Source organism: Cervus canadensis, chromosome 15, assembly GCF_019320065.1.
Source record: "Cervus canadensis isolate Bull #8, Minnesota chromosome 15, ASM1932006v1, whole genome shotgun sequence".
Lineage (NCBI taxonomy): Eukaryota > Metazoa > Chordata > Mammalia > Artiodactyla > Cervidae > Cervus > Cervus canadensis.
In genome coordinates, this window is record NC_057400.1 from 63857885 (window position 1) to 63884869 (window position 26985).

Below are 26985 nucleotides of genomic sequence, written 5' to 3' on the forward strand. Positions count from 1 at the left end.
TCCCAAGCAATATTCTCTCTTCTCACCAAATACTATCATTATCATATAAACTATTCTGATATAGTTTATATATATATATAAATATATACATATATATATTTGTATATATTAGTGCAGGTCCCTACCATCTTCTTATCAAACCAGTACTCCACTGTCCTCATTCCAAAAGCCTTGTAACATATCTTGATGTCCAGTAGAGCAAGTAGAGTATCTTGGCCCTTTGCCTTTCCATATAAATTTTCCAAGAGTATATTTAAGTTTACTTTAATTTCCCTCAATAATACTTAATGCTTTTGTGTCTTAAATATATCTATTGGATTTATTCCTGGGAGCTTGATTTTTTAATGATAATTTGAATAGTATTTTTGAAATTTGTATTTTTATATTTATCAATAGTCTAATGAAATAAAATTGTTTTCTATATTAGTAAGAAACCTGTGTAACCTCAATTATTATTCCTAATAATTCATTTGCAGATTATTTTAGAGTTTCTACACATATCATTGTTTCTTACAAGTGTCAGTATTTCTTCCTTTTCAACCCTTTATTTATTTATTTATTTTTGACATTTTAACTGTCTAGTAGCATTAGTCTTTCTCAAGAGATAAGTCATATGGTCTGGTATTCACATCTCTTTAAGAATTTTCCACAGTTTATTGTGATCAACACAGTTAAAGGTTTTGGCATAGTCAATAAAGCAGAAATAGATGTTTTTCTGGAACTCTCTTGCTTTTTCGAGGATCCAGTGGATGTTGGCAATTTGATGTCTGGTTCCTCTGCCTTTTCTAAAACCAGCTTGAACATCTGGAAGTTCACGGTTCACGTATTGCTGTAGCCTGGCTTGGGGAATTTTGAGCATTACTTTACTAGCGTGTGAGATGAGGGCAATTGTGTGGTAGTTTGAGCATTCTTTGGCACTGCCTTTTTGGGATTGGAATGAGAACTGATGTTTTCCAGTCCTGTGGCCACTGCTGAGTTCTCCAAATTTGCTGACATATTGAGTGCAGCACTTTCACAGCGTCATCTTTCAGGATTTGAAATAGCTCAACTGGAATTCCATCACCTCCACTAGCTTTGTTTAAAGTGATACTTCATAAGGCCCACTTGACTTCACATTCCAGGATGTCTGGCTCTAGGTGAGTGATCACATCATCGTGATTATCTGGGTCATGAAGATCTTTTTTGTAAAGTTCTTCTATGTATTTTTGCCACTTCTTCTTAATATCTTCTGCTTATGTTAGGTCCATACCATTTCTGTCCTTTATTGAGTCCATCTTTGCATGAAATGTTCCCTTGGTATTTCTAATTTTCTTGAAGATATCTCTAGTCTTTCCTATTCTATTGTCTTCCTCTATTTCTTTGCATTAATCACTAAGAAAGGCTTTCTTATCTCTCCTTGCTATTCTTTGGGACTCCGCATTCAAATTAGTATATCTTTCCTTTTCTCCTTTGCTTTTCACTTCTCTTCTCTTCACAGCTATTTGTAAGGCCTCCTCAGACAGCCATTTTGCTTTTTTGCATTTCTTTTTCTTGGGGATGGTCTTGATTCCTGTCTCCTGTAAATTGTCATGAACCTCCATCCATAGTTCATCAGGCACTCTTGTCTATCAGATCTAGTCCCTTAAATCTATTTGTCACTTCCACTGTACAATCATAAGAGATTTGATTTAGGTCATATCTGAATGATCTAGTTGTTTTCTCCACTTTCTTCAATTTAAGTCTGAATTTGGCAATAAGGAGTTCATGATCTGAGTCGCAGTCAGCTCCTGGTCTTGTTTTTGCTGACTGTATAGAGCTTCTCCATCTTTGACTGCAAAGCATATAATCAGTCTGATTTTGGTGTTGACCATCTGGTGATGTCCATGTGTAGAGTCTTCTCTTGTGTTGTGGGAAGAGTGTGTTTGCTATGGCTAGTGCATTCTCTTGGCAAAACTCTATTAGTCTTTGCCCTGCTTCATTTTGTACTCCAAGGCCAAATGTGCCTGTTACTCCAGGTGTTTCTTGACTTTCTACTTTTGCATTCCAGTCCCCTATAATGAAAAGGGCATCTTTTTTGCGTGTTAGTTCTAAAAGGTCTTGGCGGTCTTCATAGAACCGTTAAACTTCAGCTACTTCAACATTACTGATGGGGGCATAGACTTTGATTACCTTGAAATTGAACGGTTTGCCTTGGAAACGAACAGAGATCATTCTGTTGTTTTTAAGATTGCATCCAATACTGCCTTTCAGACTCTTTTGTTGACCATGATGGCTACTCCATTTCTTCTAAGGGATTCCTGGCCATAGTAGTAGACATAATGGTCATCTGAGTTAAATTCACCCATTCCAGTCCATCCTATTTCGCTGATTCCTAGAATGTCAATGTTCATGCTTGCCCTTTCCTGTTTGCCCCCTTCTAAATTCCCTTGATTCATGGACCTAACATTCCAGGTTCCTATGCAATATTGTACTTTACATCATTGGACCTTGCTTCTGTCACCATTCACATTCACAACTGGATGTTGTTTTTGCTTTGGCCACATCCCTTCATTCTTTCTGGAGTTATTTCTCCACTGATCTCCAGTAGCAAATTGGGCACCTACCAATCTGGGAAGTCCATCTTTCAGTGTCGTATCTTTTTGCCTTTTCATACTATTCATGGGGTTCTCAAGGCAAGAATACTGAAGTGGTTTGCCGTTCCCTTCTCCAGTGGACCACATTCTGTCAGACCTCTTCACCATGACCTGTCTGTCCATCTTGGGTGGCCCCACACGGCATGGCTTAGTTTCATTGAGTTAGACAAGCTGTGGTCCGTGTGATCAAATCGGCTAGTTGTCTGTAATTGTAGTTGCTTCTTTACCTGCATACAGATTTCTCAGGAGGCAGGGAAGGTAGTCTGGTATTCCCAACTCTATAAGAATTTTCCAGTTTGTTGTGTTTCACACAGTCAGATGCTTTGACCAAGTCAATAAAACCGAAGTAGATGTTTTTCTGGAACTCTCTTGCTTTTTCGATGATCCAACAAATGTTGGCAATTTGATCTCTGGTTCCTTTGCCCTTTCTAAACCCAGCTTGAACATCTGGGCCATATCCAAGTTTATCTTGGTAAACTGAGTCTCTTATATTGTGTAGTGACCTTTATCATGAGTCATACTTTCTGTTTTAAATTCACCTTGTCTAATATTAATATAGTTGTATACACTTTCAATCTTTAATGTTTAGATGTAGCTCTTAAAAATATTTCTGGATTTTCCTTCACGTTATTCAGTATTAGCATTTCTGATTTTTAACTGAAGTAAACTAGTTATATTTATGTTAATTATAGATCTTTGGGAGATTTTTCCTTCCTTTTCTTGAAGTTGATTCTCCTTTTTAATATATGCATAATATATATGTTTAAATTAAGCATATTATATATATTTTTTAATTTATTATTTTCTCCTTTCTTTTAGAATATTAAATGTATTTTAAATACAGTTTTCTCTCTACTGTTTGAAAATGTATATTTCTTTTGACAATTATCCTTAAATTTTAACATGTATACATAAAGTTAGAATATTTCAAAGTGGGTATATTTTACTTCTAATCACAATCTCATATTTACCTAATAATTTATCAAGTAAAACATTCAAAATTAAACTGTTTTCCTCTTTTTCATACAGTCAAGCTGTATTTATATTTACTCAGATATTTATCATTTTGTTGTTGTTCATCATTCCTTTTTGCATTTCATACTTTATGGAATCACCTTCATTCTTCCTAAAGTATATCAATTCTTTAGAAATGTCACTAATGAATACATTTTGTTAGTAAACTCTGATTTTATTTGCTAGAACTATATTTATTTGCTATAGGATTTAATTAATTATGGCTGGATATACCAGTTCTCAGTTATGTTTTTTAGCACTTTAAGAAGATTGTTCTACTTAAATGATCTACATTCCATTCTACTTAATTTCATGTAATCAAAGAGTGATCATCCATCTCCCTGACCTTCCCACCCCCTGCCACGCACACCACACCACAGGCTGCTTTTAAGATCTTGCTTCACTTTAGTATCACTATGATGAGCAGTTCCAGATATGTATCAGCTGTATTTCTCTCCTATATTGCCTCTTCTCATTTTATTTTTTTCTCCTAAAATTCCAAATATGTATGTATGTATGCATGTGTCTGTGTGTGTGTATTTCCCTTTCTACTTCTACATCCTCTAAAAACCACTGTATTTTCCATTTTTCTCTATAGCATTCTGGTTAATTTCTTGAGTTTGTCTTCCATTTCAACCATTCTCTCTTCAGTTATATCTATTTTACTATTATATTAATTCAATACACTTTTAGTTTATAGAATAAACATATACATTTTATATATTATAAATATGTACTTTATATTTATTTAATATATAATATATTTTAATATGTAAAGTATATTTTATACATTATAAAATTTCTCATTTTCCAGATTTGACTGGATTTTTTGATAGGTTCTATGATTTCCAATTACTTTATGTATTTAAACATATGAAATGCATATATTTTATATATCTGATAATTCAGATATATGAAATCTTTGAGGTCTAATTTTAATATTTCTTTTTCCTGATAAAAGGTACATTGATTTTTTTTTTATTTGTCTATGTGTATGACAGGGATGTGTTGTTACATGTTAGCTCATTTATGACAGAATTCTATATTTTGATAGGATGTATTACTATGTAGAAACTCAAACTGCACACATTAAATATGTACAGCTCTTGGAATATTATACTTCAGTAAAGCTGTTAATTTTTTAATATACTTCTGCTAGGCATCTGGGAGAGCTATAAGTACAGGTTCATTTTAAATTAATTTCTCATTTGGAGGTTTATGGACCATAAAGTGAATTTACACCTGAAAATCACATAAGAGATAATCTGTGGTTGTGAATTATTAAGATATATTTTTATTTTCTCCTTTTCTCCCTCTTCCACACTGATACCAAGGCATAATGTGTTTGTGCCTTGGTATCATGTGCATCTCTGTGCCACAAATTTATTTAAAGACAGCTCTTTCACCAAGAGTGTAGCTCTGTGGGATCCAATATGTTTTTTATAAGCTCTAGGTTTCAATTTCCCATATGACTTGAGCCTGATATATTTTAATTCCCTGGCTCTCCATTAAGTTTGCAGTTACGGCCGATGGGCAGAGGGCAGGTATCAGCTTCAACATTTCCTTATGGTTCTATATTTATGTTCCCTCAGTTTCTTACTCTAAAAGACTTCTCTTTCCTACTTGAAACGTTATCATTTTAAAGAAGATAGCTATAATGTTGTATACAGAATTCTAGGAAAATATTTTGATTTGCTACAGCATATTAATGAAAACCATAGAAGAGTTTTTTTCTTTTATTTTGCTTTTAAAATTGTATTATCCTCACACTTAATTTCTCAGTTATATGAAATCTTAAATTGAAGTACTACTTCTCAAAATCTGAACACACACAACAAATATATCTACACAAACTCAAAAAGGTCCATAGGATTTAAGTAAGACTTTTTATATACATCATTGTTACATATTTGCTACTCATTCATTGGGAGAAACAAGAATTACCACTTAAACTTGACTTTGAACAGGCTGTAATTACTAATACTTTTCTGTATCCAACACATTCTTTTTGTCTAAAATTTTTATTTATTTCTACATTTGCATAATTAACAAACTAAATCCACTGTGCCTGTAGAGATGTATGTAAAAATTTCCTGTCACCTGTATCCAGAATCTTTACTATTAGGTTGGTACAAAAGCAATTGCAGTTTCAGACCATGAATTTTGAATCATTATAATTAGGCTTAAGCACATCTTTATTAATCAAAATAGGAGCCGAACACATTTTTGCCAGTAAGAAATAAGTTGGTTTATTTCTGTGTTGCAAAAATCCATGCTCCAGGAGTCAATGAACTCTTGGAAAGCATTTTCTGTCTCCTGCTGGTTATGGAAGCATTTTCCCTGCAAAAACTTGTCAAGATGCTTGAAGTGGTAGTCAGTTGGCAGGTCAGGTGAATATGGCAGATGAGGCAAAACTTCATAGCCTAATTCATTCAACTTTTGAAGTAATGGTTGTGTGTTGTGCAGTAGGGCATTGTTGTGGAGGATAATTGCAGCTGGGTGTTGTTATGAATAAGAATTGGGCCTATTCTGTTGACCAATACCAGCTGCAGGTGTTGCAGTTTTTGGTGCATCTCATCAATTTCCTGAGCATACTTCTCAGATGTCATGGTTTTGCTGGGATTCAGAAAGCTGTAGTGAGTCAGAAGGTTATCAGACCACCAAACAATGACCATCACTTTTTTTTTTTTTTTGATGCAAGTTTGACTTTGGGAAGTGGTTCAGAGCTGCTTCTTCGACCAGCCATTGAGCTGGTCATTGACAGTTGTATGAAATCCACTTTTCTTCACATGTCACACTCTGATAGAGAAATGGTTCATTGTTTTGTGCAGAATAAGAGAAGATGACACTTCAAAACAATGATCTTTTGATTTGTGGTCAGTTCATGAGGCACTCACTTTTCAAGGTTTTACACCTTTGCAATTTGCTTCAAATGCCGAATGACTGTAGAATGTAGTTCTTTGGCAATTTCTCGTGTCATTGTTAAGAGGGTCAACTTCAATGATGGCTCTGTGTTGGTTGTAGTCAGCTTCCAATGGCCAGCCACTATGCTCCTCATCCAAAGCTCTCATCTCCTTTGCGAAACTTCTTGAACCACTGCTACTGCAGTGTACATTCATTAGCAGTTCCTGAGTCAAATACATGTTGCTGTTGTGAATTGTCTCCCCTGCCTTATGACCCATGTTGAACTCAAATAAGAAAATTGCTCCAATTTGCTTTTTATCTAACATCATTTTTATAGTCTAAAATAAGCAGCAAGTAACAAATAATTAGCAAAAAAAATAAATAAATAAAGTGAGAAATGTGCATTAAAAGGAGGTATATCAGTTATAACCACATTTATTTAAGAATGGATTCCAGGATCAAACTGTTAAGTTCAATGTTAAACCGCAATTACTTTTGCACCAACTTAATAAAACCCAGTAATGGAATCTTACTAGATTACATACGAGGCAAATTAGATGATATTTGAGTGAGAGAAGACTAATGGCCAACAAATCAATGAATAACTTTCGAGGAAACATTAATAGTGTTCTCAAAAAATGAATGTTGGGGATATAGTGTTGGATTCCTATCGTACTCGGGAGGACAGAAGAGCAGACCTTCAGTCTCAGCGTGGCACAGTCAGTGTACAGTGGGACCGGCAGAATGCTTTAGGAGCACTGGAGCAGAGTGTCCACGCATGCTGTGTGTGCTTAGCTGCTCTGCCATGGCCGGCTCTTGCGGCCCCATAGACGGGAGCCCACCAGGCTCCCGTGTCCACAGGACTCTCCAGGCAAGAATACTGGAGTGGCTTGCCATTTTCTTCTCCAGGGGATCTTCCCAACCCAGGAACTGAACCCAGGTCTCCTGCATTGCAGGCAGACTTTTTAACAGCTGAGCTATGAGGCAAGTCCCAATATTCATTTACTTAGTTCCAAAGAAGTCTTTCTAGAAGAGTTAACATAAGCTGAATGAGACCAAAAAGATAAGTTAAAAGAGGACATAGGGTGCTCCAGACAGAGGAAATGGCAAAACAAGGGCCCAGAGGCATGGAAAATATGATACACTTAAGAAGTAAGTAATTCTGTGCCTCTGATTCATAGAATATATATGGAAGACTTGCCAGTGAGGATACTAGAGAGCTAAGAAAGAACATCAGATTGTACGATATATCTTATGCCTTGCTAAGGAATTTAGATTTCATTGTGGAGAGTCCCTGGAGGCTTTTAAACAAGACTGATAACAGAAAAAAGACCTATTAAAGGACATGAATTGCCATTTTATAATTTGCTGGGGAAGGATGCAAACTAATTGTTCTTTTTCTGCTAAATAGGACTTCAGGCTCCTGCCACAGCCCAGGGTATTTTCCCTTCTTGTGTTTTTTCAAATACGTAAGTATCTAAGAAAGTTAATATATAATTATAAATTAATATTCTAAGAAGTACATGAGTGATGTTAAAAAGCAAATAATTGCATGGGATCCTCCATTGTAGTTCTACTTAGATTTAGTGAACTGATGTATTTTGCAAATTCTCATCACTAAGGTTAAATTGTAAAGTAGACAAGTGAATATTGTTCCATTTCCTTCTCTATTTCCTTATCCCACTGTGGCTCCACACTCACCCTATGTTTAGAGTCTTCATGGCACTTTCAAATATGACCTCTTCTCTTCAGGTAGCTTTCCAGAATCTAGACTTGTCTCTTTGCCTTTATCCCCTTTTAAACATTTACCTTTCCTTGAACTTTTTGAGATTACAGACTTCCTAAATATGGTAGATTAGTTTTAATTTTTAAATTTTTAATTAGTCATTCTTATCCTAAAATGTGTTTGCTGTATAATCCAAAATAATAATCTCTAGTGATGGCACTTGCCTTACTTTGAAAAAGAGATTTGGGGTACCTCAGGGGTTTTTATTCCTCAAACTGGTGGTGATCAGTTTCTATTGGTATTTAGATAAGGCTTTCTCAATGTTAGAGCTGAGAGACTTATCATTTTAGACCCAACACTGTTACCTTAAAAAAAAAAAAAAAAGCAATTACCCAAATAAGATCCAGCTTCAGTTCAGTTCAGTCGCTCAGTCCTGTCCAACTCTTTGTGACCCCCTGAACCACAGCACACCAGGCCTCCCTGTCCATCACCAACTCCTGGAGTCCACCCAACCCATGTCCGTTGAGTCAATGATGCCATCCAACCATCTCATCCTCTGTCGTCCCCTTCTCCTCCTGCCCTCAATCTTTCCCAACATCAGGGTCTTTTCCAGTGAGTCAGCTCTTTGCATCAGGTGGCCAAAATATTGGAGTTTCTGCTTCAACATCAGTCCTTCCAATGAACACCCAGGACTGATTTCCCTTAGGATGGACTGGTTGGATCTCCTTGCGGTCCATGGGACTCTCAAGAGTCTTCTCCAACACTACAGTTCAAAAACATCAATTCTTCGGCACACAGCTTTCTTTATAGTCCAACTCTCACATCCATACATGACTACTGGAAAAACCATTGGCTTGACTAGACAGACCTTTGTAGACAAAGTAATTTCTCTGCTTTTTAATATGCTGTCTAGGTTGGTCATAGTTTCCTTCCAAGGAGTAAGCATCTTTTAATTTCATGGCTGCAGTCACCATCTGCAGTGATTTTGGAGCTCAGAAAAATAAAGTCCGACACTGTTTCCACTGTTTCCCCATTTATTTGCCATGAAGTGATGGGACTGGATGCCATGATCTTAGTTTTCTGAATGTTGAGCTTTAAGCCAACTTTTTCACACTCCTCCTTCACTTTCATCAAGAGGCTCTTTAGTTCTACTTCACTTTCTGCCGTAAGGGTGGTGTCATCTGCATATCTGAGGTCACTGATATTTATCTTGGCAGTCTTGATTCCAGCTTGTGCTTCTTCCAGTCCAGCATTTCTCATGATGTATTCTTCATATAAGTTAAATAAGCAGGGTGACAATATGCAGCCTTGACATACTCCTTTTTCTATTTGGAACCAGTCTGTTGTTCCATGTCCACTTCTAACTGTTGCTTCCTGACCTGCATACAGGTTTCTCAAGAGGCAGGTCAGGTGGTCTGGCATTCCCATCTCTTTCAGAATTTCCCACAGTTTATTGTGATCCACACAGTCAAAGGCTTTGGCGTAGTCAGTAAAGCAGAAATAGATGTTTCTCTGGAACTCTTGCTTTTTCGATTATCCAGCGGATTTTGGCAATTTGATCTCTGGTTCCTCTGCCTTTTCTAAAACCAACTTCAACATCTGGAAGTTCATGGTTCACATATTGCTGAAGATTGGTTTGGAGAATTTTTAACATTACTTTACTAGTGTGTGAGATAAGTGCAATTGTGTGATAGTTTGAGCTTTCTTTGGGATTGGAATGAAAATTGACCTTTTCCAGTCCTGTGACCACTGCTGAGTTCTCCAAATTTGCTGACATATTGAGTGCAGCACTTTGACAGCATCATCTTTCAGGATTTGAAATAGCTCAACTGGAATTCCATCACTTCCACTAGCTTTGTTCGTAGTGATGCTTTCTAAGGCCCACCTGACTTCATATTCCAGGATGTCTGGCTCTAGGTAGGTGATCACACCATTGTGATTATCTGGGTCGTGAAGATCTTTTTTGTTCAGTACTTCAGTGTATTCTTTCCACCTTTTCTTAATATCTTCTACTTCTGTTAGGTCCATACCATTTCTGTCCTTTACTCTGCCTATCTTTGCATGAAATGTTCCCTTGGTATCTCTAATTTTCTTGAAGAGATCTCTAGTCTTTCCCATTCTGTTGCACCTAAAGCTGGCTAGATGGTATTGAATTCTGTTAGCTTTTGCTTGTCTGTAAAGCTCTTGACTTCTCCTTCAAATGTGAACAAGGGCCTTGTTGGGTAGAGTATTCTTGCTTGTGGGTTTTTCCCATTTGTTACTTTAAATATATCATGCCACTCCCTTCTGACTACAGAGTTTCTTCTGACAAATCAGCTGATAACCTTATGCAGATTCCCTTGTAAGTTATTTGTTGCTTTTCCCTTGCTGCTTTAATTATTTTCTCTGTCTTAAAGTTTTATCAGTCTGGTATGTGTCTCTGTGCATTCGTCCCTGTGTTTTTCTATATGGGACTCTGCACTCCCTGGACTTGAGTGTTTTCTTTCCCATGTTAGGGGTTTTTCCAGCTATTGTCTTCTCAGATACCTTCCCAGGCCCTTTCTCCTCTTCCTGGGACCCCTGTAATTGGAGTGTTGGCTGGTGTGTTTAACATCCTAGAAATCACTTAGACTGTCCTTTCTTTTCATTCTTTTTTCCTTATTTGTTCTGCAGCAGTGAGTTCCACCAGTCTGTCTTCCAACTTACTTATTTATCCTTCTGCCTCATTTATTCTGCTATTGATTCCTTCTAGTGTATTTTTTATTTTAGTTATTTTATCTCTGTTCTTTAAATCTTCTAGTGCTTTCTAAACATTTTTTATATCTTCTCAGTGTATACCTCCATTCTTTTTCCAAGATCTTGGATCATCGTTGCTAACATTATTGTGTATTTTCTTTCAGGTAGATTACCTATCTCTACATCACTTACTTGTTCTTCTGGGTTTTCATCTTGTTTCTTCATCTAGAACATATTTCTCTGATGGCTCATTTTGTTTCACTTTCTGTGTTTGTGGTTTGTGTTCCACAGGCTGTAGGATCATAGTTCTTGCTTCTGCTGTCTGTCCCTGGTGAGTGAGGTCAGTCTAGGGGCTTGTGCAGGCTTCCTGTTGGGAGGGACTGTACCTGCCCACTGGTGAATGGTGCTGGATTTTGTGCCCGTGGTGGACAGGGCCATGCCACGGGGCTCAGGACAACTTTAGCCAGCCTCTTTGTTGATGAGTGGGGCTGTGTTCCCATCTTGTTGGTTGTTTGGCCTGAGATATCCCAGCATTGAGGCCTGAAGGCTGTTGGATAGGGCCAACTCTCAGTGCCAAAATGGTGACCTCCTGGAGAGCTGACACTGAGGAATATTCCTTGGGACTTCCGCCAACTCCAAGGAGACCTTTCAAGACTCACAGGTAGGTTTGGCCCAGGTTCCTATGGAGATACTGCCTTGTTCTGGGTCCTAGTGCATGTGAAACCTTGCATGCACCCTCCAAGAGTGGAGTCTCTGTTTACCCTAGTCCTGGGGCTTCTGCAGTCAAGCCCTGCTGGCCTTTAAACCAAATTCCGTGGGGTCTCCTACTTGTGATGCTAGACCCCTAGGCAGGGAAGCCTGATGTGGGGCTCAGAACTCTCAGACCTCTGGGAGAAACTGCAATACGTTTCAAGTCTGTGGGTCACCAACCCAATGTATACGGGATTTGATTATATCACAGAAGCACACTTACTGTTTCGTTGTGGCTTCTTCTATGTCTTTAGATGTAGAATACCTTTTTTCTCATAGATCTAGTCTTTTCTGTGGATAATTGTTCAGCAGTTAGTTGCCTCTTTGGCGTTTTTGTGAGACAAGATGAGCTCAAGTCCTTCTACTCTGCCATCTCGTCACCCTTCTGAAAGCATCTATTTAACTGTATACATGTTCTCCAGAGATCTTGGGAGAATCCAGTTTATGAGCAAGCGAACACTGAGTTCATTCCAAATCTGTTTCCTTTGCATGTGACCTCACAGTTCAGAGACACTCATTGCTGCTGGAGCAGGAGCCCATGTCTCATCACTGCAAACTCAATGTCTCATCACCCAGCACAAACTCAGTGCCTGATTTTATAATGTAAAGTACAGGACTAGAAAAAGTGAAAAAGGTGTATCAATTTTATTATAAGTAATTAGGAAAAAGATAAGCAAAGGGCCTACACATTGAAATACATGAAAATAAACGCCTGAAATATACAAAAATAAGTAAGAATCTAAATCTTAGATTTTGTTTTATTAACTATTCTATAATTTTCATTGAGTTCTTGTTACCATGAGAAAATTGCATTGTTGACTTCATTATCATGATAAAAATCTGACTAGAATAAATGATAGAATATTGTCATACATAGAAAAGGGCTACATCTAAATTTGTATTTAAGAGGGCTATAAATGTATTATTTTAACCCATGGTTATTGAATAGTTATCACATAATTCCTTGCTGTTTGATGAAAGCATGGGTAAAACTATGGGATTTGAAAGGGTAAGTAAAGGATTATCTGAAGCTCTGGTTAAATGTCTTGCCACTTCATGCTGCCTTTTAGCAAACATGAAAGACTAGCTTACCTTCTCCCTCCAAGCCTGTGTCCTTTCCCAGAGGACCACACAGCAGGAATGTCTAAGGTGGGTCAGAAGTAGAATTTTCTAATAGACATTTTTATGCAACAGCTATAATTCTGCTTCTGAGTATTAAGGCATATGGGCCAGTATCAAAGAAGGAAGAGAAATAGGTGGTGGGGGATGGAAATACAGTTTATTCTTCTGAATTTCTGTTAAAAAAAAAAAAAAACTTTCAGATATAAAGAGAAAAAAACTGATTCAGTGATTATAAGTTTTGGAAAAAGCTACATAAATTCTTGACCCTAAATAATAACAAAATTATCAACCTTTCTTGACTTTACAGAAAACAGCATATCCTACAAAACTGCTTGCAAGAAAAAGTATGTATCATAAAACTCATTGATAAAGCAGCATATTAATGATAATTTTAAATGTTTCATAGTAGAAAAAAAAACTATGCAATCATTCACTGATATTAATGTCCCTCTTTGCTCATTTTTTCTTCTTTAAAGTTCACTTTCAGTTAATTCTTAGATTTTGCAGTAAGGTTCTCATAAAAAGATAATTTTGCCCATTCAGGAAGAGGTCTCATGGAGATGGGCAGGAAGTCAGGGGAGGAGCATTCAGGGACCTAGCCATTATAAGAATAGTGTCAAATAACCATAAACCCATTCTTTCATGGGAAGCCACTACACATCACTTTGCAGACTCGGCTCATGAGTTGGGATGCTTGGATTTGTCCCGAGTCAGTTTGGTGGGAAGGGACCTAACCACCTAAGAACAAAACATATTAGGAATAGCTTTCTTTCATATGTCATACTTAGCCTAAGAATAATAATGTAGTTCTATCATTTATGATCTCTGGTAGTAAGAAAAGCAAAAAGCAATATATATATTGAATGTCTCAGTTTATATGTCATAGTAGATTATAATAAATTGTTTTTACTCAAAACATTTCATTTTGGATGTTATATAATGTTTTGGATGTTGTATAATGAATGCAAAATGTATGAGAAGATTCAAGGATTAGAGTAGAATATAATGGCTTTCCCTGGGGTGCCCCCAAACACCATGTGTCAAAAGAGAGTATGCTGCATAGGTGTTAACTTATCTTTGATTGTTGGCCTAATATGGGTATAACTGTGTGCTTGTTGTTCAGTTGCTAAGTCGTGTCCGACTCTGTGACCCCATGGACTGCAGCACACCAGATTTCCCTGTCTTTCACTATCTCCCAGATATTGCTCAAACTCATGTCTGTTGAGTCAGTGATGCCAGCCAACCATCTCATCCTTTGTTGCCCCCTTCTCTTCCTGCCTCAGTCTTTCCCAGTATCAGGGTCTTTTCCAAGGAGTCGGCTCTTCACATCAGGTTGGCCAGAGTATTGGAGCTTCAGCATAGGTCTTTCTCATGAATATTCAGGGATGACTTCCTTTAGGATTGACTGGTTTGATCTCCTTGCCGTCCAAGGGACTCTCCAGCACCACAATTTGAAAGCATCAATTCTTCAGCACTCAGCCTTTTTTATGATCCAATTCTCACATCCACATATTACTACTGGAAAAACCATAGCTTTGTCTATACTGACCTTTGTCAGAAAAGTGATGTCTCTGCTTTCTGTGCTAACTTAAGGCAGTATTTTGGGTGTTAACAGCCCCATTACAGAAATCCTTTTTTTTTTTAATTCTCCTGCCCACATGACAGCTTTCCAGGCTTTGCTGCCAGTTTACTTATGTTTACTAGTTTTTGTTTTAAGAGTCATAACAATTTTGAACAGACTATTAGTTGAGAGTCCCTTGGACTGCAAGGAGATCCAACCAGTCCATCCTAAAGGAGATCAGTCCTGGGTGTTCATTGCAAGGACTGATGCTGAAGCTGAAACTCCAATACTTTGGCCACCTCATGTGAAGAGTTGACTCATTGGAAAAGACCCTGATGCTGGGAAAGATTGAGGGCAGGAGGAGAGGAGGATGACAGAGGATGAGATGGCTGGATGGCATCACAGACTCAATGGACATGGGTTTGGGTGGACTCCTGGAGTTGGTGATGGACAGGGAGGCCTGGTGTGCTGCGATTCATGGGGTCGTAAGGAGTCGGACATAACTGAGCGACTGAACTGAACTGAACTGATTAGTTTATTATAGGCAAGAGGATTTTTATTAATACAAATCCAAAGTATGTTTTCGGTACATAAGCAGAAGTATATAGAAACAGATGGATTCTGTTACTGAGGCTCTTAGTCTAACTTTAAGTAAGTGAAAGTCACTCAGTCATGTCTGACTCTTTGTGACCCCATACAGTCCACGGAATTCTCCAGGCCAGAATACTGGAGTGGGTAGCTTTTCCCTCCTACAGGGGATCTTCCTAACCCAGGGATCGAACCCAGGTCTCCTGCATTGCAGGCGTTTTCTTTACCAGCTGAGCCACAAGGGAAGCCCAAGAATACTGGAGTGGGTAGCCTATCACATCTCCAGCAGATCTTTTTGACCCAGGAATCGAACCAGGGTCTCCTGCATTACAGGTGGATTCTTTATCAACTGAGCTATCTGGAAAGCCCAAACTTAAGCATAGGATAGCACCATTGACCACCAAGGATGGTCATTCAAATCTAGTCCCTGAGGTTTTATATCAAGCTCAAAAGGAGGAATTCTCTAAACCTATCCTTGCTCAACCCTCTTGACTCTTTGAGATGCAATTCTAGCGTCCCTTATTTTCTATCTAAACTCATTTGTTCCTTCACTGTATCACCTTTTCTTTGCCTTCTATGACAGTTTCCATTGATACTATCTTGTTAGATACAAACCCATGCAATCTCCATAAAGCATGAACTTTTTTTTTTTTTTTTGCTTATTAGCTTCTTAACAATTAGCTGTAATCCTTTCCCTGTAAACAAATCACAGGCTCACCTCTGCATCAGGGAATGAGAGGAGAGCTGGCTTCTTTTCCATCCTTACTCTTAGCTAGACAGATGCCTCTGAAGGCACCCAAGTGTTTTGACCATATCTGTTTGAGAAATAATTTGTTAGAAATAATCTGGATCATTTTAAAATAATTTTGCTATGTTGTAGACACTATGTTTCTTCTTTAAAAAATACATGCATGTAATATAATATGCCTAGAAAGCAATTTAGTGATTTTTCATTTTCTTTCTTTTTAACCAAAAATTCTTTTATCCCAGTCATAAATGTTAGGAAAAAATAAATAAGTAAAAATGTTCTGAGGGAATGGGAGCCAAATGGAAACTTATTTTTTTTAACTTTAGTAGAGAATAAACCAACTTGAAATTAATTTGAAATTCTAAATATATATATTTACCATGTTCTCTTTATAACCGTGATGGTATCAAGCTATGCATTGTTTGATATAAAACATCAAATATTACCCTCTGTTGCATCATAGAGTAGATAGTTAAATGATTTTCTTTTCATTCCTGCTTGCCTCAAACCAGGTAACTTCTGAAGAACTGAATAGCATAATTCAGAATATAATGACCTGGGTTGTGGCTACAGTTACCAGCATATTATACCCAGCCATCACAAAGTATGAAGAAAGGTTGAAAAATAATACATATCCAGTGTCTGAAGACTCTGTCCTCTCCTCAGATAGTTCAAGTTTTTGTAGCACATGCAGTGAAGAGTTTACATATGGAAGCTACACTTCTGCAACAACTAAATCATTTAAGAGACAGCCCTGTGCATTTGCAGTTGACATATCAGTAAGGAGACCAACCACACCATTAAAGCCATCTGCCCATGTGGAAAAAGCAGTTGTGGGAGAAACATGTCACATTACAGGACAATCTGTAGCAAATGGATTAAAATATAATGAAACAAGCATGGTATATACATACCCTGACCTCAGAAGTTGCAAATCTGATAGTCATCTTCTAGCATCACTTGAAACAGGCCCAAAAAAATCAAAGGATGCTACCACTGAAACAGATGGTTTAGAGAATCCATTGTTTTCTGATCAAAAAGCAAAAGCCATGAATGAAATGAAGAGTTTAAAGAATGTTTTTGTTAACTTTAAGTGTCACTTAAAAGGGGAAACTGAATTGATTTTGGAAAGCATTTTTCAAGAAATAATGTCTGATTTAACACATGCCATTCCCTCTATTTCTTCTGTTACTGCTGAAGTTTTTGTTGACCAAAGTGAGCCTATAAGAGGAGACTTGGTTTCCAGTGCTGATATCTGCTCAGTAGCTTCAGAAATTGTGGAAAATATGCTTGAGAAGCTACAGTCTGCAGTTGAGAAAAAATGTGTCCAGATATATTCACAAGATTTATCAGCCAACATTCAACCAAGCCTAACACCCAGTGGAGAATCTCTCACTCTATCATATGAAAAACCTTTAATAGCTTCAGTGCCTGCTACTGCGGAACCCATGTGTGATGTTGCAGAGGATATGGTGCATGCCATTTTAGAAAAGCTGATGACTCTTACAGCTCGTAAGCAAAATGAGCTTCCTCATCTTGAAGAGGCAACTAAACTTTCCTATCAGCAACATGTGGCAGACCCAACATGTATGCGCCATATAAAAGCCGACAAAAAGAAATGTAATCCTGAACTTGATGCAGCTAATTTAATTGTTAAAGAAAAGATACAAAATTTAATGTCAAATATTCTTTCCCAGTCCTCTTTGGTTGGCTATATAGAGGAAGCAATCAGCACTATACTAGGATTTGTACAAACTGAACTTAATAATGAGAGACTTATTGCATCTGAAGAAACAGTAGTACTCCTTAAGTTGCTTGATGATATCTTTACTCAGCTACATCAGGAACCAGTAAAAGCAGGTAATCAAAAATGTAGACATTCTAGACTGAGAAGTCCTTTTGACACTGAAGTAAAATACAGACTCACTGGCACTAGATTATCTAATGGCCCTAGGTCTGGAAGACCATTTCCACCTGTTAATGTTCCTGGCATGGTCCTTTATTCTGAAGATGATAATGAAGAAATAGACAGAATTGTGGAAAATGTGCTTGATTCATCTTTCAAAGAGGAAAAAGCAAAATCACAAGAACAAATTTCTGAGCATTGGTTTACAAAAGGAAATGCTTGTCTAGAATACCAAAGAAATAGCAAACTACCTACAAAGCCTGCTTCTCCAAGAAGCAAAGTTGCATTTCATAGTCGCAGATTAAGGACTGAGTTACCATTTTTTAAGGATAGAAAAATTTTGAAGGAAAAACCCTGTTTGAATAAAGACATTCTACTTTTCAGCCAAGATCAAAAGCATCAAATACAAAAGGCTTCAGAAAACACAGTTAAAAATATTTTAACAGAAATGCTCAAGGACATATCTTCTGTTCCTCCTGGTCACTTAGAAAGTGGAACTGACAAAGCTTCAGTTCTTGTTTCAGAAAAATCTCAAGAACCATCACATCAAGAATGGATGGACCAGCTGTTTTCTGTGTCAGAAATTAGTACGGTAGCTCAGGAAATAACAGACACTATATTAAACATACTTCACAAGGCAAGCTGCATTCCCAGTACCACCAAAAATTCCATTTCATCATCAGTTCATCCAGCTTCTCTAGAGAGTCCTGACACTCTCCACATGGTCAAAGCAGCACCAAATAAAAAGCCACTAAAAAAATGGTTCGATAGTGAAAAGAAAATGAAATATTTATCTTCACTCGATGGAGATCTGGCAAAACCTTCCCTGTTAAAATCTGAAGAGAGTGAACCAAGACTTGCAGATGAAATTACTGATAAGATCATTAATGCAGTTTTTAAAAAGCTGAAGTTATTTATTTGTCCAAAATTGAAAATGGGCTTCAAACCTTCACTTGCAGAGAAATCTTCATTGCAATCTCAACTTAGTACTTACACAGCTAAAGTGGTAAACATTGTTTTGCGTGCTATCCAGAATGAACTAGAACTCAGTGAGAAAAACCTAAATCTTAGGGAAAGAAACCATACCAAATCCCTCACAGGTAAAGGATGTTTTACTGACACTAAGAAATTAAAATCTCATGTCTCAGATCTCAATGGTGACATCATGGAATCACCATTATTAACTTGTATTTGTGAAATATTATCAAGTGGACATTCAGATCAAAGCAGTATTTCACTCTCTTCAGATAACTCAAAGCCAGCAGCTTCACATGGATCTGATAATGTTGATAAAGGGAACATTTTGCCAAGCAGACAGGATAAAAAATCTTTTTACAAAGTTTTAGCTACTCCATGTGCTCTCCATAGTGTCGTTAATGGAAAAGATCTCAAAGAGAATTCCAGATTACAAGTGTTAGATAATATTGGGGAAACACTCTATGAAATGTTATGCAAGCTCATAGGGGCTCACCCTCACTGTCAGCCATCTTGTTCTAAGCTAAGCGGAGAGAAGACCAATAAGAATCAGCAAAGAACCACTGAATTGCAGTCTAATATTCAGCTCATTTCCACAACAATTTTGGAATATATCATTGCAAAATTATGTAGTGTCGACACAGATACTAGTTCTGTCAGTTGTGGATGTAAAGCTATCTCAGAGCCTCTCGATATTGACAACCTATCATTTACTTCAATTATTGAGGAAATGGCCAAATGCACTGAAATAATCTCCAGCATAGTTTCCAGGATGGTTCAAGAGGGTAATAAAGAGATGACTAAAAGCATGGAAAAACCTATTGCTCCCAAGTCTTCCAAAACAGGGAGCGCAAAAGAAATGCATTCAAATAAGCTAAAAGCGGTAGCTTCAGATATTCTTAATATGGTTTTTGCTAAACTGGAAGGGTTTGCCAATGGAAATTTAGAAACTCTGGATTCTACTAACGATGAAAATAAAAAAACCAGTAAGATGAACATGGAATGTGAAAGCCTCAGAGTTTTCACAGACACACATGAAGAACTATTGCAGTCAGCTTTATACACAAATGCAAAGAAAGTATCAAGTGCTATTTTGAAAGCTATTCAAACAGAATTAAATATGAACCCGTTAGATTTGAGGACAAGTGTGAAAACACCACCACCTGAGAAACAAATGCTAGAGAATATAGTCAGTTTAATCTTAGATGCAGTATCCTCAGATATGCTTGATGAAACTGAACCTGAAGAGAGAGACAGTGAAACTAATGGATACAGGCCAATCTATGGAAATTTTCTTCCTGGTGGAGCTGAATCAGATTCATTTCTAGAAGATGCTACAAACACAGAGAAAGAATTCATTGGTGAGAGAATACCACTAACAGAAGAAACTCAATCAGATTCTCTTCAACAGTGGGTTCTAGAAAGAACCTTAAACAAACTTGAAGTGAAGCTCAAAGAACCACAGAAATCTCCAATTGTTCCCATTATAAGAAATATTTTGAATGAGATCTTTCAAAATGCTTTGGTCAGTCAATTAAATATGCTTTCTCTCTCCCACTCCCGTTTAAGCGACATCCCTCACAATGTTGGTGAGCCAGTTGCTCAAACATCTGTTCCATTTATAGATAAAATGATGGTGTCTGAAGCAGATGTAACCATAGTGGCAGATGATGTTGTTACAACTGTATTTGATAAACTTTATACAGCTGCTAAGACAGAGACAATTGCAAGTGAAAATAGCTATAAAACCATCACCTTCTCAGCAAATGTTTCTTTCCATGAACACACCTATGGAAGAGGAAAACCCTCCATCACTGCACTGAACAAGAATCCATATACTCTTCAGTCCAGATTCAATATTGACAGACAGGCTAAAGGAAACATAGTTGAAGATATCATGCAGGCAATATTAACAAGTTTAGAAACTTTTGCTACTTCCAAAGTACAGTCTCTTTTTTGTCCCCAAATCAACTTCACAGTTCCAATGGCTTTACCTGTTCAACAGGATAAGAGTACATTAAGCAAAGCTTTGTCAGCCAAAGATCTGTATTCTGAGAGTCAGTTTTCCTCTTGCTCAGTGGATAATGTTATGTCACAAAACACTAACTCATTTTGTCAGGTCTCTTTGAACAAATTAAATACATATGCAACAGAAGTGGCCAGAAAAATTTTAAAAGGAATCAAAAATGAATTAGATAAAGAGAAGGAAACTCCTTTCTTAATGAATAATATTGTGGTTTCTGAAAGTATTACAAGTCAAATTGTTAACACAGTATTAGATATTGTATCATCCAAAGGAAAATGTGACAAGAACAGTTCTGACAAAGACATCAGTTCAGATCAGCAAGAAGGTATTATTGAAAAGCTGTTTAATAAGACTGAGTATCGAAAAGTACTTCAGTTTCAAATACAAGATACCATTGAAAATGTCTTATGTGATATTTATGAAAAAACACTCAACCAGAATAATCTCTCATTTGCCACACCCACTTTGAAATGTAGCATAGCTGGCAAACATCCCAGAGCAAATTCTGACATTGAGGATGTAAATAAAATTCTTCCAAAGTTTTCAGTTCCTAAATCTGATGTTATTTTGATATCCAATGATATAGTAGATATTGTACTTCATAATCTCAGTTCTGCTGTCATGCTTAGCATAAATGCAAAGGATCCTACTTCTACTAGATTGCCTCTGACCTTTTGTAATACGTTTCCAAAAGCACAGTGTCGGCAGTCTCTTCTTATGGAGTCAGAAAGTGAAAGGAAAACAGAGCATTTTCCATCTTCAAAAATTCTTAAACCAGCTTATGCTAATGATAGCCAGATAACTATAGTAGAGAAAGAAGACCCCAAGAAATGTGTTCCTGATTCATGTGAGGAAAGTGCTAACTTCATCACTCAAAGTATTTTTAATTGGTTAGAATCATTTGCCACAGAAAGAATAGATTCGTTAATTATGCTTGCTTTCCAGCCTAAAAAAAAGTCATTTGTGAGACCAGAACTGGAAAACTGTAAGCAAGATGGCATCATCTTTCATGAACCAAGCCAGGTGGAATCAAATGTGAATATTCTGAAAATATCAAATGAAAATATTCTCAGCCAAGAGCTCACGGATTCCACTTTTGCCAGTTACAGAGAAAAACTTGGATCTACAATTCATCTATCACAAGCTAGTCTTAAGGAATATTCTGACATCATTGCCAGTGCCATTTTGAATTTTATTAAAAATGACTTAGACCTTGAAATCCAAAAGATGCATCCATATCCAAACAATGTTTCATTCCAAGAAATTACCATTGTAAGTGAAATTGTCAATGGTATCTTAAGGAGTTTATATAATAAAAGATCCGCAAAGGAAATCAGTTTTTACTCAAAAGACAATCCTAATTTATTTTCACAATTAACCATATCAAATGAAATATCACTGGGACAAAGAGCTCAGGAAAAAAACACCAAACTGTCTCTGTCTTCAAAGTATCCATTAGAACAAACCCAAATGGCATTGGAAAGGGAAAGCCAAAGAATTGTTTTAGAAGAAATATTTATGAGAAATGAAAAATCAAAACAAAAAGAAAGAACTGCATTATTCATTGCAGTGGAAGAAATTATAAGTAAAGTGTATCAAAAAATAATAGAAATCATAGGCCATTTACCTTCCTTTAATGAAATACCCCACTTTATACCTAACTCTAAAACATCAGACATAACACCAAAAAACTTCTGTCAATCACATATCAACAATGTGGCAAGTGACATAATTGAAAATGTTTTGGGGAAAATGTACTCGGTAATTGTGACATCATTATATGAAAATAATGAAGGAGAACCAGCTGACAAAAATATTTTACCAAAGAAATCACCAGGCATCAAAGAAACTAAAGCAGGAATAGGAAGTAGTGTCACTAGATTTGTGCTACCACAAGTTTATCCTTATGCAGACAGTCGAAATATCTCTCTATTGGAAAATACTTTTTTACGATATTCACCATCACAAGTGGGGAAAGATCTAGTTCAAGTGGTTCTCAATAAGATCACAAATTTTGCCTCATTTTATCTAGAAGGGACTGTGTCCCTTGAAAGTTGTTCTGATGAGTCGCAACCTTTAAGACTACACAGTTCTAAAGTGAGCCCTAAGCCAAGTGTTAAAACAAGTTTAAAAGCAAGATCAAAAGTTACTCCTTTGCCTAAATTTAGAACAAAACCACACATAGGACTTAGTCTTGCTAAGGCCAAGAGCAGGACCAAATTAAGTCCTGGAGAGAAGACGCCAAAAAACGTTTGGGCTAAGATGGATATCAGGCTGCCACACATCCTATCAACAGGAGATGCCAAAAACTTACTGGAAATGAAACTGCCTGCTTCGGAACTAAAAATGTATGCCAAGGATATAATAAGTAATATCCTGAAAACAACTGTTAAAGAATTGGAAAAGGTGACACGAACTAGAGCAATGGTAAACAATAGAGCTTTACCATCTGATCAAATCATGGCAGCAAATAAAATAGTTGATACAGTTTTGCAAGGATTATATGTGATCAATAACCACAACTCAGCTAATCCTATCAAATTCTCACATCTGGATGATCCCAAACTTTCACAGGGAAATATAGGTGCAAAGTCTCTTGCCAAACCACAAGCCTGTTTTTACTTGGAAAATGTTTCTTCACAGTTAGAACAGATTTTTCCTAAAGAAGGTATATTTAAAAAAATGTTTGACAAGTGGCAAGCTGAGTCAAATGACATGGAAAACGAAAAGTGTAAGCTCTTGATGATAGCTGAAAATGGTTTGACTGAAATTTCAATAAAAGCAAAAGAATTAGAATATTCTCTTTCGCTTTTAAATCTGCCACATCTTGAGGACTGTGAAAACCGATTTCATAGTTGTTTTAAGGGAGCTTCTACTAGAGCTGAAGACACCAAAGCACAAATTAACATGTTTGGGAGGGAAATTGTTGAAATGCTGTTTGAAAAATTACAGCTGTGCTTTTTGTCCCAGATGCCCACCCTATATGGTAAAGAAACTCCAGCAAATAGGAAAGAACACATTACTACTAAAAGTAAATATGGTTTTCCAACCAAGGACACCCTCAGCAATGTACCAGTATATAACACTAAAACCAAAGACCAAAGTCCTTTGGGCTCTAGCAACCAAATTGTTCAAGAAATTGTAGAACGGGTTTTAAACATGTTAGAGTCATTTGTGGACTTACAGTTTAAACATACCTCTAAATATGAGTTTTCTGAAATAGTGAAAATGCCTGTAGAAAATCTTTTTCCTGTCCAACAAAGACTATTAAGCAAAAAGATGTTGCCAAAGTTACAACCACTGAAAAAATTTTCTGATGAATCCAAGTCAAGTACTATTGTTTCCAAGGAAAATGTACAGAATACCCTTCTACAGGTTCATTCATTCCATTCAGCGTTACTTACATATGCTATTAATATTGTCTGCAACATGCTTGGTGTAATTAAGAACAAGCTAGACAAAGAAATAAGCCAAGTGGAACCATCTTCTGTCAGCATAGTGAAAGAGAACACTGCAGCAAGTGAGATCATTGGGACACTGATGGACCAGTGTGCTCATTTCAGTGAGTCTATAATCAAAAACCTTCCCAAGGAAAATTTGTTTCAAGGAGTAGAAAATACTTACATTGTTAACCAGGTTGAATTAGCAACTAATACGAAAATGCCCATGTCAAAGTTAAAGGAAGTAAGATTTGGGAATAATCTTCCACAAAGCAGTGCTCCAGGTTTGGGTTTTTATTCAGAGGAAAATATGAAAAAAAGGTATAAGTCTTCATCAAATTTACCCTTATATTCCAGAGCCTCTGTCGAAGACACAGTTAGAAACTCAGAGCCAATGAGAAGGCCTGATTCAGAAAATAGACCTTCATCTTCTAGAAACAAAGTGCAAGACACTATCCCAAAGGAATCTGACTTGGGCTATTTTGATCAAGCTATGAAAGGAAATGGCTCCCTCCCTGAAGGGAGTGTCTTAGAAAAACTGCTAAAGAAAGCAAATGAATCCACAGAAACAGCATTAAAGCAAGTAATGTCATTTATAGAAATGAGAAAAGGTGAAAATCCAAGAGTGTTTCATTACGAGATCTCCAAACCAGTTGTTGAGCCTAGCCAAATTCAGACAAGTGTTTCTCCACTCAAGATTTGTTTAGCTGCAGAAAATATTGTCAGTACTGTGCTGTCAAGCTATGGATTTCCAAATCAACCACACATTAGTGAAAGCACGGAAACAATGAAACCATTTTTCATATCAAAGCAAAACCCTTTGTCTATAACATCTGGAGGACAAAAGAATGAGAAAAGTTTGCTTAGAATGTGGGATAAAAGAATCAGCTATATACTTGAAGAAGAAAACAAAAAAGCTGAGGTCAGAAGGGAAGATTTTTCGTTATTGCAAAAATGGGAAAATAAGAGTTACCTGAAAATAAAGCCTCTGAAGGAAGTTGAAGTCATTGCTTTTGCTGACCATGAACTGGGTCCAAATGAAATTCATTTGGTATCAAGACATGTCACCACATCTGTGGTCACATATTTCAAGAACTTTGAAACTAGAGGTAAGTAAGAGTGGGCTTAGTTTAGAAAGAAAATAATCAAATATATGTAAAAGAGCTCCAGTTCAAGAAGCTTCATTTACTGTTTTTCTGAAAACAGCCTTAGAGGGAGGGTGTTTAATCACTTCTTAATATAACAGGATACTAAAAAAAAAAAAAGTTAAACATTCATATGGTTTGAATCTGAAAAGGTGTATTGCTAATTTTTCCATATCTGCAGATGAGAGAAAATGTGACTATTGAAAAGCAGGAGATTTTGGTTTGAACATGAGGTCTGAGTTCTAAACATTTTTAAAGTTCTCATGCGTGACTTCTTTATAATTATACCAACATAGAGGTAACTGGTTGAAAGTTGTGTTTCAACTTTAAGGTGTACAGTTGAAGCCATTGCTATGATTAGTCACAGTTTATAAGAACAGTGGTATGAAGCCTCTTGTTTTGTTTGTATTCCAGTATTATTATATTCCTTTTAGGTATAATACTCTATACATATCATTGAAGTCATTTTTTTAAAAGGGGGTGAAGATATACTTATCTATATATATTTAGCTTCTCAGATGGCTCAGTGGTAAAGAATCTGCCTGCCAATGCAGGAGACGTAGGATACATGGGTTCGATCCCTGGGTCAGGAAGTTCTCCCGGAGGAGGAAATGGTATCCCTCTCTTGTATTCTTGCCTGGAAAAATTCCATGGACAGAGGAGCCTGGCAGGCTGCAGTTCACAGGGTTGCAAAAGAGTCAGACACAGCTTAGCGACTGAGCATGCATACATCTATATGTTTGGTTGAACTATATGATAGCCACTTTATGTCAAACTTGATAATTATTGGCAGTTTCATAAAATTCCATCTAATACTATTATAGCCTTGAGCTGGATCATTAATTCCAGTCGCCAGTAATTCATTGCTACTTTACCAGTATAGATACATCACTTAACCATCATTGAAATAGTAGAACACATATTATCAGTCCTAACTACTTATACAATGAGGCCATTTCCTGTAATTGAAACTGGTATTATTTCAAGGTGGACAGTTGGGTGTGTCTGCAATTCCAAACTTATAAGTAGAATTGCTTCAAAACCGCCTAATTGAACTTAGAGAATGAAGAAAAACAAAGAAAACAGGAGAAGATAGGATCCGTAATCCCATCCCATTGGCATTTGTCTCTGTGGTGGTTTAGTGATAAGGTCGACTCTGACTCTCTGTCAGAGAGAGTCCCATGGACTGTGCCTCCTCCGTCCATGGAATTTTCCAGGCAAGAATACTGGAGTGCGTTGCCATTTCCTTCTCCAGGGGATCTTCCCGACCCAGGGATCAAACCTGTGTCTACTGCCTTGGCAGATCAGATTCTTTACCACTAGCCCCTTCTTTCTATCATGTCTCTTCTCTATTCCCAGACACGTCCAGGGTTTTCAGTGATGTCACTCATGCTCCTTCCATGTGGAGCTCCGTTTCCTTACTTCCTTCACCTCAAGACATCTAAAACCCGTCTAACTGTCAAAGTTCAGCTTAAAGCCTCCACTCTCCGCTGGTCTTGCCTGATTCCACAGAGATCACTGTGTACTCGTTAAGATATAACACTACACTACACTTGGAAATCATTTCTCTGCCCCAGGAATTCCAGCTCTTTAGAGCACCTTAACCATCTAAGCAAACAGATACCAGCAGTAGACTTAGATATTTGAATATCAACTTTATGGCTAAAATTAAGATTCCACAGGTGAGAAATAAGTATCTGAAGAAAACCCAGTATTTTTCTTGACTAGATTTTTTTTTTTTTTTAGTGAGGTG

General features: G+C 37.0%; 1 protein-coding gene across 1 annotated transcript in view; it reads left to right on the forward strand.

The window, feature by feature from the left end:
* FSIP2 (fibrous sheath interacting protein 2) overlaps window positions 1-26985 on the forward strand; it is a 110546-nt gene that overhangs the window by 50809 nt on the left and 32752 nt on the right. The window contains exons 14-16 of the mRNA XM_043487764.1: window positions 7942-7999; window positions 13151-13187; window positions 16253-25196. Of these exons, the coding sequence (XP_043343699.1) occupies window positions 7942-7999; window positions 13151-13187; window positions 16253-25196 (9039 nt within the window). The remainder of the gene's footprint in view (window positions 1-7941; window positions 8000-13150; window positions 13188-16252; window positions 25197-26985) is intronic.